Source organism: Ranitomeya variabilis, chromosome 3, assembly GCF_051348905.1.
Source record: "Ranitomeya variabilis isolate aRanVar5 chromosome 3, aRanVar5.hap1, whole genome shotgun sequence".
NCBI classification, from domain to species: Eukaryota; Metazoa; Chordata; class Amphibia; order Anura; family Dendrobatidae; genus Ranitomeya; species Ranitomeya variabilis.
Genome location: NC_135234.1, coordinates 671,731,501 through 671,748,104, shown reverse-complemented (window position 1 = coordinate 671,748,104; position 16,604 = coordinate 671,731,501). Strand labels below are relative to the sequence as shown.

Genomic DNA, 16,604 nt, shown 5'->3' with positions numbered 1-16,604 from the left:
CCCCGGCCTCTCCCCTCTGTCAATCCCTTCACTGGCTCCCCATTGCCCAGAGACTCCAGTACAAAACCCTAACGGTGACGTACAAAGCCATCCACAACCTGTCTCCTCCATACATCTGTGACCTCGTCTCCTGGTACTTACCTACACGCAACCTCCGATCCTCACAAGATTTCCTTCTCTACTCCCCTCTTATCTCCTCTTCCCACAATCATATACAAGATTTCTCTCCCATGCATCACCCCTACTCTGGAACCCTCTACCACAACACATCAGACTCTCGCCTACCATCAAAATCTTCAAAAAGAACCTGAAGACCTACCTCTTCCGACAAGCCTACAACCTGCAGTAACCACCGATCGACCAAACCGCTGCATGACCAGCTCTATCCTCACCTACTGTATTCTCACCCATCCCTTGTAGATTGTGAGCCTTCGCGGGCAGGGTCCTCTCTCCTCCTGTACCAGTTATGACTTTTATTGTTCAAGATTATTGTACTTGTTTTTATTATGTATACCCCTCCTTACATGTAAAGCGCCATGGAATAAATGGCGCTATAACAATACATAATAATAATAATAATAATAATAATAATAATAATACACACAAGAGCAGTAGGTGTATGGTCACTCCAGAACAAGCAGACAAATGGTTAATAGTAGGATAACAGTAAACGTAACTGATTTGTGCTGGCAGAGTTATGGTTGCACAGAGATGTAATAGACAAGTAAACAATCTAGTAATTTGCTTGCCGAGTTTTGGTTTATAGCACAGATGTACGCAAACACAGCAAAAAAAATGGTTTCAGGGTAGCAGTGGAGCAATGGTAAATCTTTCTAATTTGCCGTGATCAGGTTAACAAATACTGTAAATAGCAGAAATATATAGACAAACTGGAAACTATCTTATTGGGATGCATAACCTTGATTGCAGTGACTAAAGTGTGAAGAGTAACCCAGCATGGAGTAGCAAAAATGGAATCGGCTATGGGGGAAGGAAACAAGGCCCGGCACCTGAGCCTGGACCAGTGAGTAATTGATTCTAGCTCATTGTTTAACTCACTGGCAATGATCAGACTGATCATAAATATATTGTTTAGCTTTTCTGTGCCTTTATACCAGAAAACTGTTGTAAATACATTAATAAATTTACTCACACTTTGGAAATCTAAACCATTGCACTATATTATACAGAGTGATAAACGATTCTGCTTAAATTTACTCTAATATAACAATTCTTCTGGTTCTTCAGAAATATATTAAGAAGCATCTGGCTGCTATATTTATGTACAAATCCATAGTACTGTACATCTCAAATCACCAGTTTTGATCATAATATAAATTGCCCTATTAGCAGCAATGTGCGCTCTAACCAAAATCTTTAACTGTTTACCTATCATCCCTCAACAAATTGAAACGCTGAAATGCATTTTCATTATAATAGTTCCCCGTCAGCAAAAGCTGAGATTATAGAACAGTTATGAGTCTGTATAAAATTTCAATATATCATTTTACCATATGAGAATAAATGGAGTTTTCATTTTTCAGTTTAGTTCCATTTAATATCATTGACATTGTAGAAAATCGAAACCACCGTATTCTCTCTGAGCCACTGTAAAAGTAACCGACGGAAAAAGGGTTTCTTTATCTGTCACTTTTGCTCTCAACATATTCTACAATCCAATGACAAAAGATTACAGTGGCAAAAGATTTAGTGTTTCGAGTCCGAAATAGATTGAGACAGATCTGCCAATATGTGATCTGCAAGTGATTTAATTTGTGCAAGGTCCTCATGGTTCACTAATGAATATGCTGCAATAAAGTAAGCGTGTACAAACACTGCCAAGTGTCTAAATCTTCTTGGTTTAGAGATATAAGTACGTTAGCAGGTCAAGAGACTTCCCATAGCGAGATGTCTGCAAAGAGAATCTATTACAGAGTTGTAGTGATATTTTATACAAGTATAATATAATAAAACATAAAAAGTAAGGAGTTTTCTTACATGGTTTTTTTTTTGTAATAGTAGGATTATTAGGGCAGGAAAAGCTGCGAGTTTATGCAGTTCCAGGGGTAAAATGCAGACTGCTGTAAATGGCAGCTTGCATTCTGCTAACAGATGTAAGAAGAAACTACAAATAATTACATTTTTCTGTCATTGCTCTTTTCTATTATCAAATTGTTACTGCTGATAAAGGAAACAAAGCAGGGCAGGCCTGAAAGAAAGTCAAACCACCTTCAATATAATGGCTTGGACATCTAGAACTCATAATTGATGTTTAATACAATCCCTAATTTATTGATTGTGTAGTGTTGACATACTACGGAAATCTTATTTGACAGCTAAATGATAAACCAGAATGGCCAGCTCAGCAGGAGGGCCCAGGGGTGATGACATAGACCCTGCTAAAAAGTTTGCTATGGGACCTTGGCTCTTCTACTTATGCCTCTGAGGATCACACTGAGGTACAAATGATTTTAATTCTAAAGATGTCTAAAGAAACTGTGGCAACTTCCTAATGCTTCAGGAAACAACACATGTACATAGCCACAATGGTTAGACCCTAAACCTATTTTTCGTATTAAAGTATCTAATGATACTTTAATACAAAAAATATCTAATATTAGATATTATATCTAATTAGATATTATATCTTAGATATAATATTAGATATTATATCTAATATTAGATATTTATATCTAATATTAGATATTAGATAATCTAATAATATAAATGTAAGATACAGTATTGTTACGCTCCAGGAAGACATCCAGGCCTCTCTTGAACCCCTAGACTGAGTTCGCCATCACCACCTCCTCAGGCAAGGAATTCCAGATTCTCACTGCCCTATCAGTAAAGAATCCTCTTCTATGTTGGTAGAAAAACCTTCTCTCTTCTAGACGCAGAGAATGCCCCCTTGTGACCATCACCTTCCTTGGTATAAACAGATCCTTGGAGAGATATTTGTATTATCCTCTTATATACTTATTCCCAGGATGGGGGATATTATACCAGTAAGGGGTCCAGGATGGGACATTATTGCAGGGAGGGGCTCGGGATGCAGGAAGGGCCCAGGATGTTGGATGTTATTACTGGAAAGGGCACAGGATGTTGGGCATTATTAATGTCTGAGTTCCAGGATGGGCGACGTTATCTAAAGGGGCACAGGATGGAGGATATTATTAATAGCAGGGGCCTAGGATGGAGACATTATATCAGCGAGAGGCCCAGGATGGGTGACATTAGTACAGGATAAGAAACATTATTACATTATGGGGAAAGCAACACGGATGTCTTCATAGAATTTAGAATGCTACAAGGTTCCATACAACTGACCAACATGCAGGTAGAGGCCCAGGTTTCTATTGGTACCATTTTGGGGCAAATTTGATTTTTTGATAAATTTCTATTCCGATTCTTGGGAGGTAAAATGACCAAAACCCAGCAATTCAGGATTTTTTTTATGCAGTTCTGCATGCGGTAAAATTGATAAAGTAGCTTTATTCTGCGGGTCAGTATGATTACAGTGATACTACATTTATATAGTTTTTATATATGTTGGTGCTTTTACACAATAAAAACTATTTTATAGAAAAAGTAATTATTTTTTAATTGTTTTATTCTGACAGCTATAGCTTTTTTATTTCTCCACTGATGGAGCTGTATGGCAACTTGTTTTTTGCAGGACAAGATGGCGTTTTCAGAGATGCAATTTTATTTACATTTGTCTTTTTTATCTTGTTTTATTCCACTTTTTGGTTGGTAGTATAAAGCAATTTTTTGCCCTGTTTTTTATTTATTTTTTACGGTGTTCACTGAAGGGGTTAACTAATGGGACAGTTTTATAGGTCTGGTGGTTCCAGATGTGGCGATACCAAATATGTGTACTTTTTTTTATAAAAATATTTATGGGTACAATATTTAGGCTGTGTGCACACGATGCAGATTTAGTGCAGAATTAGTGCAGATCTGCAGTGGATTTTTCTGCTGCAGAAACGCTGCAGATCTGCACTGTGATTTACAGTACAATGTAAATCAATGTGAAAAAAAAAAAAGCTGTGCACATGGTGCAGAAAAATCCGTGCGTTTCTGCACCCCTCCATTAATGGAAATCCGCAGTGGTAAAAACTGCACAAAAACTGAACAAAATCCGCATCAATTCCGCACAAAAAACGCACTAAAACCGCATAAAAAATGCATCAAAGCCGCACCTGCGGATTCTGCCAGGAAATGCAGATTTAGTGCCGAAAATTCTGCACCACATTTCCTACGTGTGCACATAGCCATATATTATTATTATTATTATTATTATTTTGTGATTTTATTTTTAAATATTTTTATAATTTTTTGTTACTTTTTTACTTAGTCCCTTTATAGCACTTTCACTCTGATCGCTTATAAAGCATAGCAGTGCACGATCACTGCTCTGCTTTATAAACTGTCAGCGCTGCACTGTCATACAAGCTTGTTGCACCATGTTGTTGCTCTGAGCATGGTGTAACAAGCTTGCTAGCTCTGGCGACCCAGATGTCATCATGACGACATCAAGTCACCATTGCAACGATCGCCCCCTCGGCGATGATGTGGTGGGGGCGCTGATCGGAGGGCAGAGGAATCCCCCTCCCTATGACTGCCTTCTAAATGCCAGCGGGTTAATCTGCTGGGTGCGGTGCGGGCGGTGAGTGTCTGGTGTCAGCTGTCATAGCAGCTGGACACCCGGCGGTGATTGCCCGCACACAGCCCCTGTGCATGGCCGATCGCCATAATGTATATATACCATATTTTTCCGACTATAAGACGCACTTTTTTCCCCAAAAAATTGTGAGGAAAATGGGGGGTGCGTCTTATAGTTGGAATGCAGGCTTACCGGCAGTGTGGCGGTGGCAGAGGTGCGGGGATGATGTCGTGCGGTGAGCGGTATGGCGTGAGCAGGGTCCCTTCCACATTAGAGGTGATGCCGTGGCGTTCCCGGTGGCGGCGGCCATCTTCCTGAGGCCGCGCGTGCACAGATTGAGTTTTCTGCTTCCTGGGGCTTCAGGAAAATGGCCGCGGGAGGCCGCGCATGCGCAGATTGAGATCGCTGCGGCCATTTTCCTGAAGCCGAGTTCACAGATTGAGATCTCGGCTTCAGGAAAATGGCCGCTGCGATCTCCATCTGCGCACGCGCGGCCTCCCGTGACCATTTTCCTGAAGCACTGGGAAGCAGAGTACTGAATCTGCACACGCGCGGCCTCAGGAAGATGGCCGCCGCCACCGGGAAAACCGTGACTCACCCAGCTCTGCTGCACTCCTTCAATACCGGGCAGCGGCGTCATCTCTAATGTGGAAGGGACCCTGGCCGCCGCCACCTAAGGAAGTGACCGCACATCTGCCGCCGCCACAGCCTCCCCATGGACATCAGGCCATGGCGTCGCCCACCTAAGCAGGAAGGGACCCTGCTTAGGTGCACGCCATACCGCCCACTGCGCCTCTGCATCACCGCACCTCTGCTGACACATGCCTCCTGTGACCCTGCTCTGCCACTGCCTGCCCTCAGGTAAGAGATCTTAAATTCGGACAATAAGACGGACCCCCATCTTATAAGAAATCTTTTTTTCTGCAATTTTCACCCCAAATTTGGGTGTGCGTCTTATGGTACGGTGCGTCTTATAGTCCAAAAAATACGGTACCTCATCTTCCCAACCATAAAACAAGATAGCAATACAAATAATACATTTCTGCATAAGAAACCACTGAATTTTTCAATAATGTTCTAATGATTTGCCCATCATCACAAAAATCTGAGTATATTTTTAATATCCTGTTCATTCCTGTATTTATATAGGTAACATTTGTAAAAAACAGACCTGTAAACACAAAGCCGCTCAGGACAATTTTCCTGGAAGCCATACTAATGGAGGAAGACAATCACAATGAATGTTGCGGCTTTACAGGGACACAGTGTCACGGCTTATAAAACCGGGCAAATTATGTAACAGTAAAATCTTTCAGGGTCATACAACCAAAGCTGGAGCTCAGAACGTCAGCTGGAACACATAGAAGAGAAGCAATAAATACAAAGGAACAGAGAAAGGACTGCAAGTTGAAAGAGACCTTCAGTTGTCTGCTGTTACTGGTTATGTGCCTGTAACTTGTATTTGTTACAGGTGTGTCTAAAGCTGAACAAAACTATAAACATAAGGATGAATGACCTCGGAGAGATCAAAACATCCAAAACCGCGGAGACACCATCACGTGTTTCTCAACGCAGTGATCCAGAACACTGCCCTCATCCCTAAAGGGAAATATGCAAATGCATGTAGAAAAGCCGCAGAGACACCATCACGTGTTTCTCAACGCAAGCAATGAATAGCCAGGTCTTTCAGTGCCTAGGCACTGCTCCTAATAGCCAGTTTCCTACTCCACACTGATGAGGGGCAAATACCCCAAAACAGCTGTCTGTGGATGGATACCATGTTTTGGCATAGGTGGTTTTCCTTTATTGGATGCTGCCCTTCCCGTGGTTGTTCCTTCCCGGTGAAAGACCTGGCTATTCATTGCTAAAGCTGAACAAAGGTTGTACATCGGGTGGGGAAGAGCATACTGGAAAGTGTTGTAGCCATAGATTGCAAAATTTTACCTCAATATTAAATTGGCACCATCTTTTTTCCAAGGGTATATTAGTTAAAGGGCCACCAAACCTATCTTAGAAAGTTTGTAATATTGAAAGTTATAGTAAGAGTTATTATCACTCCAGGGATGGACATACCACGGGTGCAGCCGCTGCAACTGCACTGGTGCCCAGAGGTGGAGGGGAACCCTTGCAGTCAACTCGCCATTGGGGACACTGTCACACCGTAGAATCCGTGAGTCAGGGGGGGCCAGTACCACTGCGGTCCCCCTGTGCTTTACACTGTTTGAAATACTTACCTCTCCCTGTTGCTCCGTAGCTCCGGTCTCTTCCATGTCTTGTGACTCACTGACGTCTCAGGACAGAGGGCGTGGGAGTCAGAAGATGCTGAGGGAAGAGGAAGAGGTAAGTATTTGATTTTTTTATCTATGGGGTATTATATGGGGCCCATTCTGTATGGAACATTACATGAGGCCTATTCTGTATGGATCATTATATGGGGCCCATTCTGTATGGAGCATTATATGGGGCACATTCGGTATGGAGCATTATATGGCGCCCATTCTGTATGGAGCACTATATGGGGCCCATTCTGTATGGAGTATTTTATGGGGCCCATTCTGTATGGAGAAAATTATGGGGTCCATTCTGTATGGGTCACTATATGGGGACCATTCTTTTTGTAGCATTATATGGGGCCCATTATTCTGTATGGAATATTATATGAGGCATTGGTGCTCATTATTCAGTATAGAGCATTATATAGGGCCCATTATTCTGTATGGAGCAATGCACGGGGTCCATTATTCTGTATGCAGCATTATATAGGGCCCATTATTCTGAATGGAGCATTAAAGAAGTCCCATTATTCTGCATGGAGCATTATATGGGGTTCATTATTCTGTATGAAGCAATACATGGAGCTCATTTTACAGTATGGAGCATTATATGGGGCTCAACATACTGTATGGGGCAATGCATGAGGCTCATTGTACTGTAAGGAGTACCATGTGGTGCCCATAATACTGTATGAAGCAATATATGGGGATCATAATACTATATGGAGCAATATATGGTGCCCATAATACTGTATGGAGCACTATGTTGAAAGCATAATACTGCGTGGAGCAGTATGTGGTGCCCATAATACTGTATGGAGCAAAATATGGGTCCCATAATCCTGTATGGAAAACAATGTGGTGCTATAATACTGTATGGATCAATATATGGTGCCCATAATACTGTATGGAGCAATATTTGGGGCCCATTATACTGTGTGGAGCACTATGTGGTACTAATAATACTGTATGGAGAACTATATAGGAGAAAATTGACTTTTGTAAAGGGTACACTGCTGAGGACAATTTCTATTGGTTGGGTAAATTTATCAATATCCCATTTACCTCTAATACTACAGGTACTGAAACCCTGAAAACTATGAACCCTCAATCACCTGAATCCCCTCTGCTGTATAGTATTGTAAAATTTACAATAGATGTCACTCATGTAATGTAAGAGGTAAGTGAATCTTTCCATTGAACTGTGCCTAAATTTCTCTGCCATATCTATGCGTCATGAGTTGTGGTATCTGTTTAAGGGGCCCACTGAGACTCTTTTGCCTGGGGCCCCTGAAAACCTGAAGCCGGCCCTGTGTGTCTGTCTGTGCAGGAGTGTGTATGTTTATTGATGTGTGTGCATATGTATGTGTTTATGTGTGTGTATGTGTGTGTGTATGAGTGTTTATGCATGTGTTTATGCATGTGTGCGCCTGTGTGTATGTAAGTGTTTATGACTGTGTGCATATTCATATGTGTGTGGTATATGTGTATGTGTACAGTTGTGCTCAAAAGTTTACATACCCTGGCTGAATTTTTGTTTCTTGGCCTTTTTTCGGAGAAAATGAAGATAACACCTAAACTTTTTCTCCACTCATGGTTAGTGGTTGGGTGAAGCCATTTATTGTCAAACTGCTGTGTTTTCTCTTTTTAAATCATAATGGCAACACAAATCATCCAAATGACCCTGACCAAAAGTTCACATACCCTGGTGATTTTGGCCTGATAACATGCACTGAAGTTGACACAAATGGGTTTGAATGGCTACTAAAGGTAACATCCTCACCTGTGACCTGTTTGTTTGTGATCAGTGTGTGTGCATAAAAGCTGAGTGAGTTTCTGGTATCCAGACAGACTCTTGCGTCTTTCATCCAGCCACTGACGTTTCTGGATTGTGAGTCATGGGGAAAACAAAAGAATTATCAGTAAATCTATGGGAAAAGGTAGTTGAACTGTATAAAACAGGAAAGGGATACAATAAGATATCCAAGGAATTGATAATGCCAGTCAGCAGCGTTCAAACTGTGATTAACAAATGGAAAATCAGGGGCTCTGTAAAAACAAAACCACGGTCAGGTAGACCAACAAAAATGTCATCCACAACTGCCAGGAAAATTGTTCAGGATGCAAAGAAAAACCCACAAATAACATCAGCTGAAATACTGGACTCTCTGAAAACTAGCGGTGTGACTGTTTCAAGAAGCATAATAATGAGGCACTTGAAGAAAAATTGGCTGCATGGTTGAGTCGCCAGAAGAACGCCATTACTGCGCAAATGCCACAAAGTATCTCACCTACAATATGCAAAACAGCACAGAGACAAGCCTCAAAACTTCTGGAACAAGGTAATTGTGAGTGATTAGACCAAAATTGAAATTTTTGACTACAACAATAAATGTTACATTTGGAGAGAGGTCAACAAGGCCTATGATGAAAGGAACACCATACCTACTGTGAAGCACAGAGGTGAATCGCTGATGTTTTGCTGATGTTTTGGGGATGTGTGAGCTATAAAGGCACAGGAAACTTGGTTAAAGTTGAAGGAAAGATAAATGCAGCACTTTATCAGCAAATACTGTATGAAAATTTGCAATCACTAGCCTGGAAGCTGCGCATGGGACGTACTTGGACATTCCAACAAGACAATGATCCAAAACACAAGGACAAGTCTACCTGTCATTGGCTACAGCAGAACAAAGTGAAGTTTCTGGAGTGGCCATCTCAGTCTACTGACCTCAATATCATTGAGCCACTCTGGGGAGATCTCAAGTGTGCAGTTCATGCTAAACAGCCCAGGAATTTACAAGAGCTGGAGGCTTTTTGCCAAGAAAAGTGGTCAGCTTTACCATCTGAGAAAATAAAGAACCTCATCCACAACGACCACAAAAGACTTCAAGCTGTCATTGATGTTAGAGGGGACCATACACGGTATTAAGAAATGGGGTATGTAAACTTTTGATCAGGGTCATTTGGATGATTTTTGTTGTCATTATGATTTAAAAAGAGAAAACACAGTAGTTTGACAATAAATGGCTTCACCCAACCACTAACTATGAGTGGAGAAAAAGTTTTGGTGTTATCCTTCATATTCTCTGAAAAAAGGCCAGCAAAGCAAAAATTCTGGCAGGGTATGTAAACTTTCGGGTTTGGTTGGGGAAAGCCATTTGATGTCAAGCTACTGTGTTTTCTCTTTTTAAATCATAATGACAACCCAAAACATCCAAATGACCCTGATCAAAAGTTCACATACCCCGACTGATATTCATGACCTATGCTATGGATAAGTCATCCATATCATACGCCCGGAGATCCCCTTTAATAACTGTGTGAACTATTATCCTTGTCAGTAGGTTGTATCTCTAAACAGTTTAACACTATCAAAAGCCACATTATCTGGGATTTAGATGATTCTGACTTGATCGTTACTTACTTTATTTTTCTGACCATAAGACGCACTTTTTTCCTCCAAATTTGGGAGGAAAGTGTGGGTGCGTCTTATGGTAGGGATGTAGCATGTGGGGAGGGGGGCAGCAGTGAGTGGGATCGCACTGTTATCCCACTTCAGGAGGCAGAAAAATGTCCCCACTGCCAGGAATCAGCTCTGGGGAAACCATGTGGTCCCGATGATTAAGTGCAGTGAATATTCATTAGCTACTCCCTGCCCACCTACCAGCTGAGCGGTGAGCCGAGCAGCAAATGAATACTGCACTTAAGCAGGGACACACATGGTTTTCTCAGCGCTGATTCCTGCAGCAGCTGGGGAGATCCGTGTGTCCGGGGGAGGAGGAGGCAGCAGCAGCAGGGTCTGGGGGAGAGGAGATCGCTGGTCCCTTCCTGGGCTGGAGCTGAGTGCTGTGCAGTGTGCACAAGGAGGACCTGTGATGATGTCAGAAGTGGGCAGGCTGGAGCATCACATGGCAGCGCATAGCCCTCCCTCTTCTTGACATCATCACAGGTCCTTCAGACTCCAACACTAGAATCTGCTGGCTTCCATTACCTGTGCTGTGGAAAGGCAACAAGAGGGAAGGCTCTGTGTGTGCAGTCATGGGATGCTTTTACCTCACCACAGGCTGGCTGCCACAATTAAGAGGTTAGTCTTTCCAAAACACAATAAAGCACTCTGCCACTCCTTTAGTGAACTATAACTCCCAGCATGTCATAGGATCTGCAGGACATGCTGGGAGTTATAGTTCTCCCATGGGATTTTAAAGCAGCGCTCCAGTGTTATTTTGCAGTGCTGGAGTGGTGCTTTCAATATAAGCCCTGTGCCCCTATTCTTATACTCACCCTCCAGCATCTTCATATAGTACTTCACAGACACCACACTGGTCCCGCAGCTCCCAACATAATAACATACTATTATATATAATAACACCACATATAATAGTATGTTATTAAATATTTTACCACATTATTTTGCTTCAAATATTTTTTTCCCTATTTTCCACCTCTAAAACCTGGCTGCGCCTTATAGTCCGGTGCGTCTTATAGTCCGAAAAATACGGTATATTTTTCCTGCAGGGATAACAAGGAAATAGTAATCAATTGTAAACTGTAGTGATATCCGGAAACATATGTTTAATCCGCTACAGTACCACCATGTGGGAAATGAAGCATTAGCCATTACCCATTGACTTCAGAGAAATGTCCATATAAAACCTATCTCAAGTAACATAGAAGGCATAATAAAAGAGTGAGATATTTAACTACAATTTTCTAATGTTCTCATATAGAAAACCTAGTCACTAACTCATCCTCTATCGATGGTTGGTCATGACAAAAACAATGTAATGGTCATCATTTCGAACTAATGAGCCTTGTGCTCACAGACTAATCATGCAATTCTTGTACTGAATGTGTCAATTCAACTTTCAATATTAGGCCGGGGACACACACAACGTATAAAAAAACGGTCCGTTTTTCACGGACGAGAATCGCACAAATGTTTCCAAAACAGTGATCCGTGTGCAGTGCGAGGATGCGATTTCCTCGCACCAAATTATCTGTGTGACATCCGTGTGACATCCGTATGGCGAGATTTTCTCGCAGGCTTGCAAAATGGACATATAACGGTTTTTTGACCTGAAAAAAATTTAAATCAGCATAAATCACACTATTTAATGGCCAGAAAACAGGTGCCAGCCACCAATCTATGCAGTAGAGTCCCTGCTTGTGTTGGTGCATTTGGACTTGCTCAGCAACATGTCTGATCTACTGACTTTTAACACCACAGAGCGTGTGCTTTACAACTGGGTACTATCCCAACGTTTTGGGGAGCCATACCCAGTTATTGTAGCTCCAAGGAGGCGGAGACGGATGTGGGTACATCCACTTTTGAAGCAACGGATCAATAAAGGCCATTTCAACCGTCTGTATGCTGCTCTGAGGACAAATCCAGACAAGTTCTTCAACTATTGTCGGATGAGGATACAAACATTTGATATTTTGTTGGAGATTTTGCGACCAGGGATTACCAAGAAGGACACCAGGATGCGCAAATCTATTTCTGCAGAGGAGCGTCTTATCCTTACGTTACGGTATGTATAAATCATCTTTTGCAAAATAATGTTTTGACTTTCATGGTCTTACCCCTTTTTAGAATTATATCATTAAATTGTTCGGTAAATTCAACATGATGTGAGCATCTTTTATAATATTTGAGTTTATAGAACATCAAAGACATCGCATGTCCTTAATGTTTGATTAAACATGGCATCTTAGTTATCTAATCTTAGTTTTTGTCAATAGAACACTGTAATGTTTTGTTTTTTATTTTTGGATTTTAAACATACTCTCTTTTCTTTTAGCTTCCTTGCCACTGGCCTTTCATATGCGGCACTGCATTTAGAGTTTTTACTGGGCAAATCAACAATTTCTGGAATTGTGCGGGATACATGCACGGAAATCTGGAGCAGACTCCATCAAGAGGTGATGCCTGAGCCTAAAATGGCAGACTGGTTACGTATTGCACAAGGATTTCAGGACACCTGCCAGTTTCCGCATTGTATTGGGGCTCTGGACGGAAAGCACATCCGTGTGTGTAAGCCGCCGGGCTCAGGGACCCAATTCTATAATTATAAGCAGTTTTTCTCTGTAGTGCTGTTGGCCCTAGTTGACAGCAACTACAGGTTTATAATTGTAGATATTGGGGCCTATGGGAGAACTGGAGACTTTAGAGTCTTCAGTTCTTCCATTATGGGTCGGCGGCTGCGCAGCAATGATTTGGATCTCCCACCCCCAAGTCACATACCAGGGGCTAATTTGGATGCGGTGCCTTACATGATGGTAGCAGATGAGGCCTTTCAATTATCAAGGAACGTCATGAGGCCATATCCACGGAGAGGCCTGGACTACCGGCGGCAAATTTTTAATGTGCGTCTTTCCCGCGCCCGCCGTCTGGTAGAGTGTTAATTCGGCATTCTCACTGCAAAATGGCGGGTACTTCAGTCCGCAATACAACTGAGTGAAGGCAATGTCAATGGCGTGATCAAAGCATGTGTTGTTCTTCACAACTTTACAAGAAGCCATGATTGCCCATCATCTGCTGATGATGAAGTTGATTATGCAAATACTGTCTTGTCTAATACACGTGTTCTTCCTTCACGTTGTCAGCCCTCAGGCCTAAAAGTTTGTGATGTGTTAACTAATTATTTTGTGTCACCAGAGGGATCGACTGTCTGGCAAGACAATGCTGTTTTGGATTAATCTTTAGTTATATTGTAACTTCATAAATAGCATAATGTTCCTGTTTGAATTGTGTAGTATGTTTGTCCTTAAAAAATTCTTATTTTAAGTTGTCACATCATGTATGTAGTCAGAACAATATATAACACTCATATTTTTGCAAACATTTTTACTGCTCAAAGCATACATCTTGTATGCAAAAACATATTCACATCATATGTAGTGTTGAGCATTCCGATACCGCAAGTATCGGGTATCGGCCGATATTTGCTGTATCGGAATTCCGATACCGAGATCCGATACTTTTGTGGTATCGGGTATCGGTATCAAAACAACATTAATGTGTAAAATAAAGAATTAAAATAAAAAATATTGCTATACTCACCTCTCCGACGCAGCCTGCACCTTACCGAGGGAACCGGCAGCGTTGTTTGCTTAAAATTCGCGCTTTAACTTCCTTACGCGAAGTCCCGGCTTGTGATTGGTCGCGCGCCGCCCATGTGGCCGGGACGCAAGCAATCACAGCAAGCCGTGACGTAATTTCAGGTCCTTCAGGATTTTAAAATTACGTTCCGGCGTTGTGATTGGTTGCGTCGCGGTCACATGGGCGACGCGACCAATCACAAGCCGTGACGTCACGGGAGGCTGGACACGCGCGCATTTTAAAATGCGCGCGTCTCCTGCCTCCCGTGACGTCACGGCTTGTGATTGGTCGCGTCGCCCATGTGACCGCGACGCAACCAATCACAGCAAGCCGTGACGTAATTTCAGGTCCTTCAGGATTTTAAAATTACGTTCCGGAGTTGTGATTGGTTGCGTCGCGGTCACATGGGCGACGCGACCAATCACAAGCCGTGACATCACGGGAGGCAGGAGACGCGCGCATTTTAAAATGCGCGCGTGTCCAGCCTCCCGTGACGTCACGGCTTGTGATTGGTCGCGTCGCCCATGTGACCGCGACGCAACCAATCACAACTCCGGAACGTAATTTTAAAATCCTGAAGGACCTGAAATTACGTCACGGCTTGCTGTGATTGGTTGCGTCGCGGTCACATGGGCGACGCGACCAATCACAAGCCGTGACGTCACGGGAGGCAGGAGACGCGCGCATTTTAAAATGCGCGCGTCTCCTGCCTCCCGTGACGTCACGGCTTGTGATTGGTCGCGTCGCCCATGTGACCGCGACGCAACCAATCACAGCAAGCCGTGACGTAATTTCAGGTCCTTCAGGATTTTAAAATTACGTTCCGGAGTTGTGATTGGTTGCGTCGCGGTCACATGGGCGACGCGACCAATCACAAGCCGTGACATCACGGGAGGCAGGAGACGCGCGCATTTTAAAATGCGCGCGTGTCCAGCCTCCCGTGACGTCACGGCTTGTGATTGGTCGCGTCGCCCATGTGACCGCGACGCAACCAATCACAACGCCGGAACGTAATTTTAAAATCCTGAAGGACCTGAAATTACGTCACGGCTTGCTGTGATTGGTTGCGTCCCGGCCACATGGGCGGCGCGCGACCAATCACAAGCCGGGACTTCGCGTAAGGAAGTTAAAGCGCGAATTTTAAGCAAACAACGCTGCCGGTTCCCTCGGTAAGGTGCAGGCTGCGTCGGAGAGGTGAGTATAGCAATATTTTTTATTTTAATTCTTTATTTTACACATTAATATGGTTCCCAGGGCCTGAAGGAGAGTTTCCTCTCCTTCAGACCCTGGGAACCATCAGGAATACCGTCCGATACATGAGTCCCATTGACTTGTATTGGTATCGGGTATCGGTATCGGATTAGATCCGATACTTTGCCGGTATCGGCCGATACTTTCCGATACCGATACTTTCAAGTATCGGACGGTATCGCTCAACACTAATCATATGTAATTGTTGGCATATAAACCTGAGCAAAAAACAAAGCATAACATGCCAAGGTCGCAAATAACTTAACACATAAAACAGCATAAATGACAGGCCAAAAACTGGTTTGGAGAAATTACAGGTTCTGGTAGGTTGGAGGTGGTGATGGTGATGGCGGGTGTCCAGCATGTGCGGAACTTGGCCTAGGTGGCTGACCAACCAGACTGGCAACCTATGGTATGCCAGATATATATGGAGGGTGTTGTTGCAAGGATCTATCCTGTGTCTGTGGTAAAACTTGATGTTGAGGGTAGAAGTGCATCAAGTCCTGTGTACTGGCTTGTCCCATTTGGTCATACCCCCCAATATGGCCATGTCGAGCAGACACATGTTGGAACCAGCCTCCAAACGTGTGTCTGTTCAAGTGGTCAGATTGGGCAGTTGCTGGATAATCATAAATTGGCCTAAGTTGTGGTTGTTGGTTGCTTTGGCCAGGCTGTTGTTGTGGAGATATATGTGGCGGGGGTGGTGCTGCGACTGTTTGGGTTTGTTCCGGTGAAAGGTCTTGCACCGCCAGAAGGTTTGTAGATGACATTTGCCACCGTTCGACGTAGTTAAACAGATGAGTTGGGTTGTTTGGGGGTGTTGCCGCATCTATCACAATTTGGATACAACCTCTGGTCTGCAGCCTGAGCGAGCGCGGAATGGGCCATAAATAGCGTGCAAGACTGCGAAAGTACGCTTCCTCCCCATCGTCATGGGCAGCCCTGGACAAATAGTCCAACACCCTTGTATCCACTTGCCTCCTTGTGCCAGTGGTAGAAGCCACCCTTCTGCGCCGACCACGGTTTGGTCTTGTATTAGGCTGTGGTGATGTATCCAGAGCCAAGGTTGGACTGCTGCTCTGGGCTTCTTCCTCCACCTCTGGATTGGCCTCCTGTGTGGCAGAAGACGCTGCTGCTGGTGGTGGTGGTTGGTTGCTGCTTGTTGGTTGGCCAGATGGTCCAGCCATTTCGGCACCTTCACCAACGGGGTCAATCACCACCTCAGAGTCAGATGCAGTCTCCCTTTCTGTCAGATTAGACTCTGTTCTGTATTTAAAAATGTACGTTTTAAAAAATAATTAAAACA

At 43.3% G+C, this 16,604-nt stretch overlaps 1 protein-coding gene across 1 annotated transcript in view; it reads right to left on the bottom strand.

Moving 5' to 3' along the window:
- Window positions 1-16,604, bottom strand: part of LOC143817765 (uncharacterized) — a 32,970-nt gene that overhangs the window by 15,691 nt on the left and 675 nt on the right. Inside the window, exon 3 of the mRNA XM_077299246.1 lies at window positions 15,862-16,564. Coding sequence (XP_077155361.1) covers window positions 15,862-16,564 — 703 coding nt within the window. The remainder of the gene's footprint in view (window positions 1-15,861; window positions 16,565-16,604) is intronic.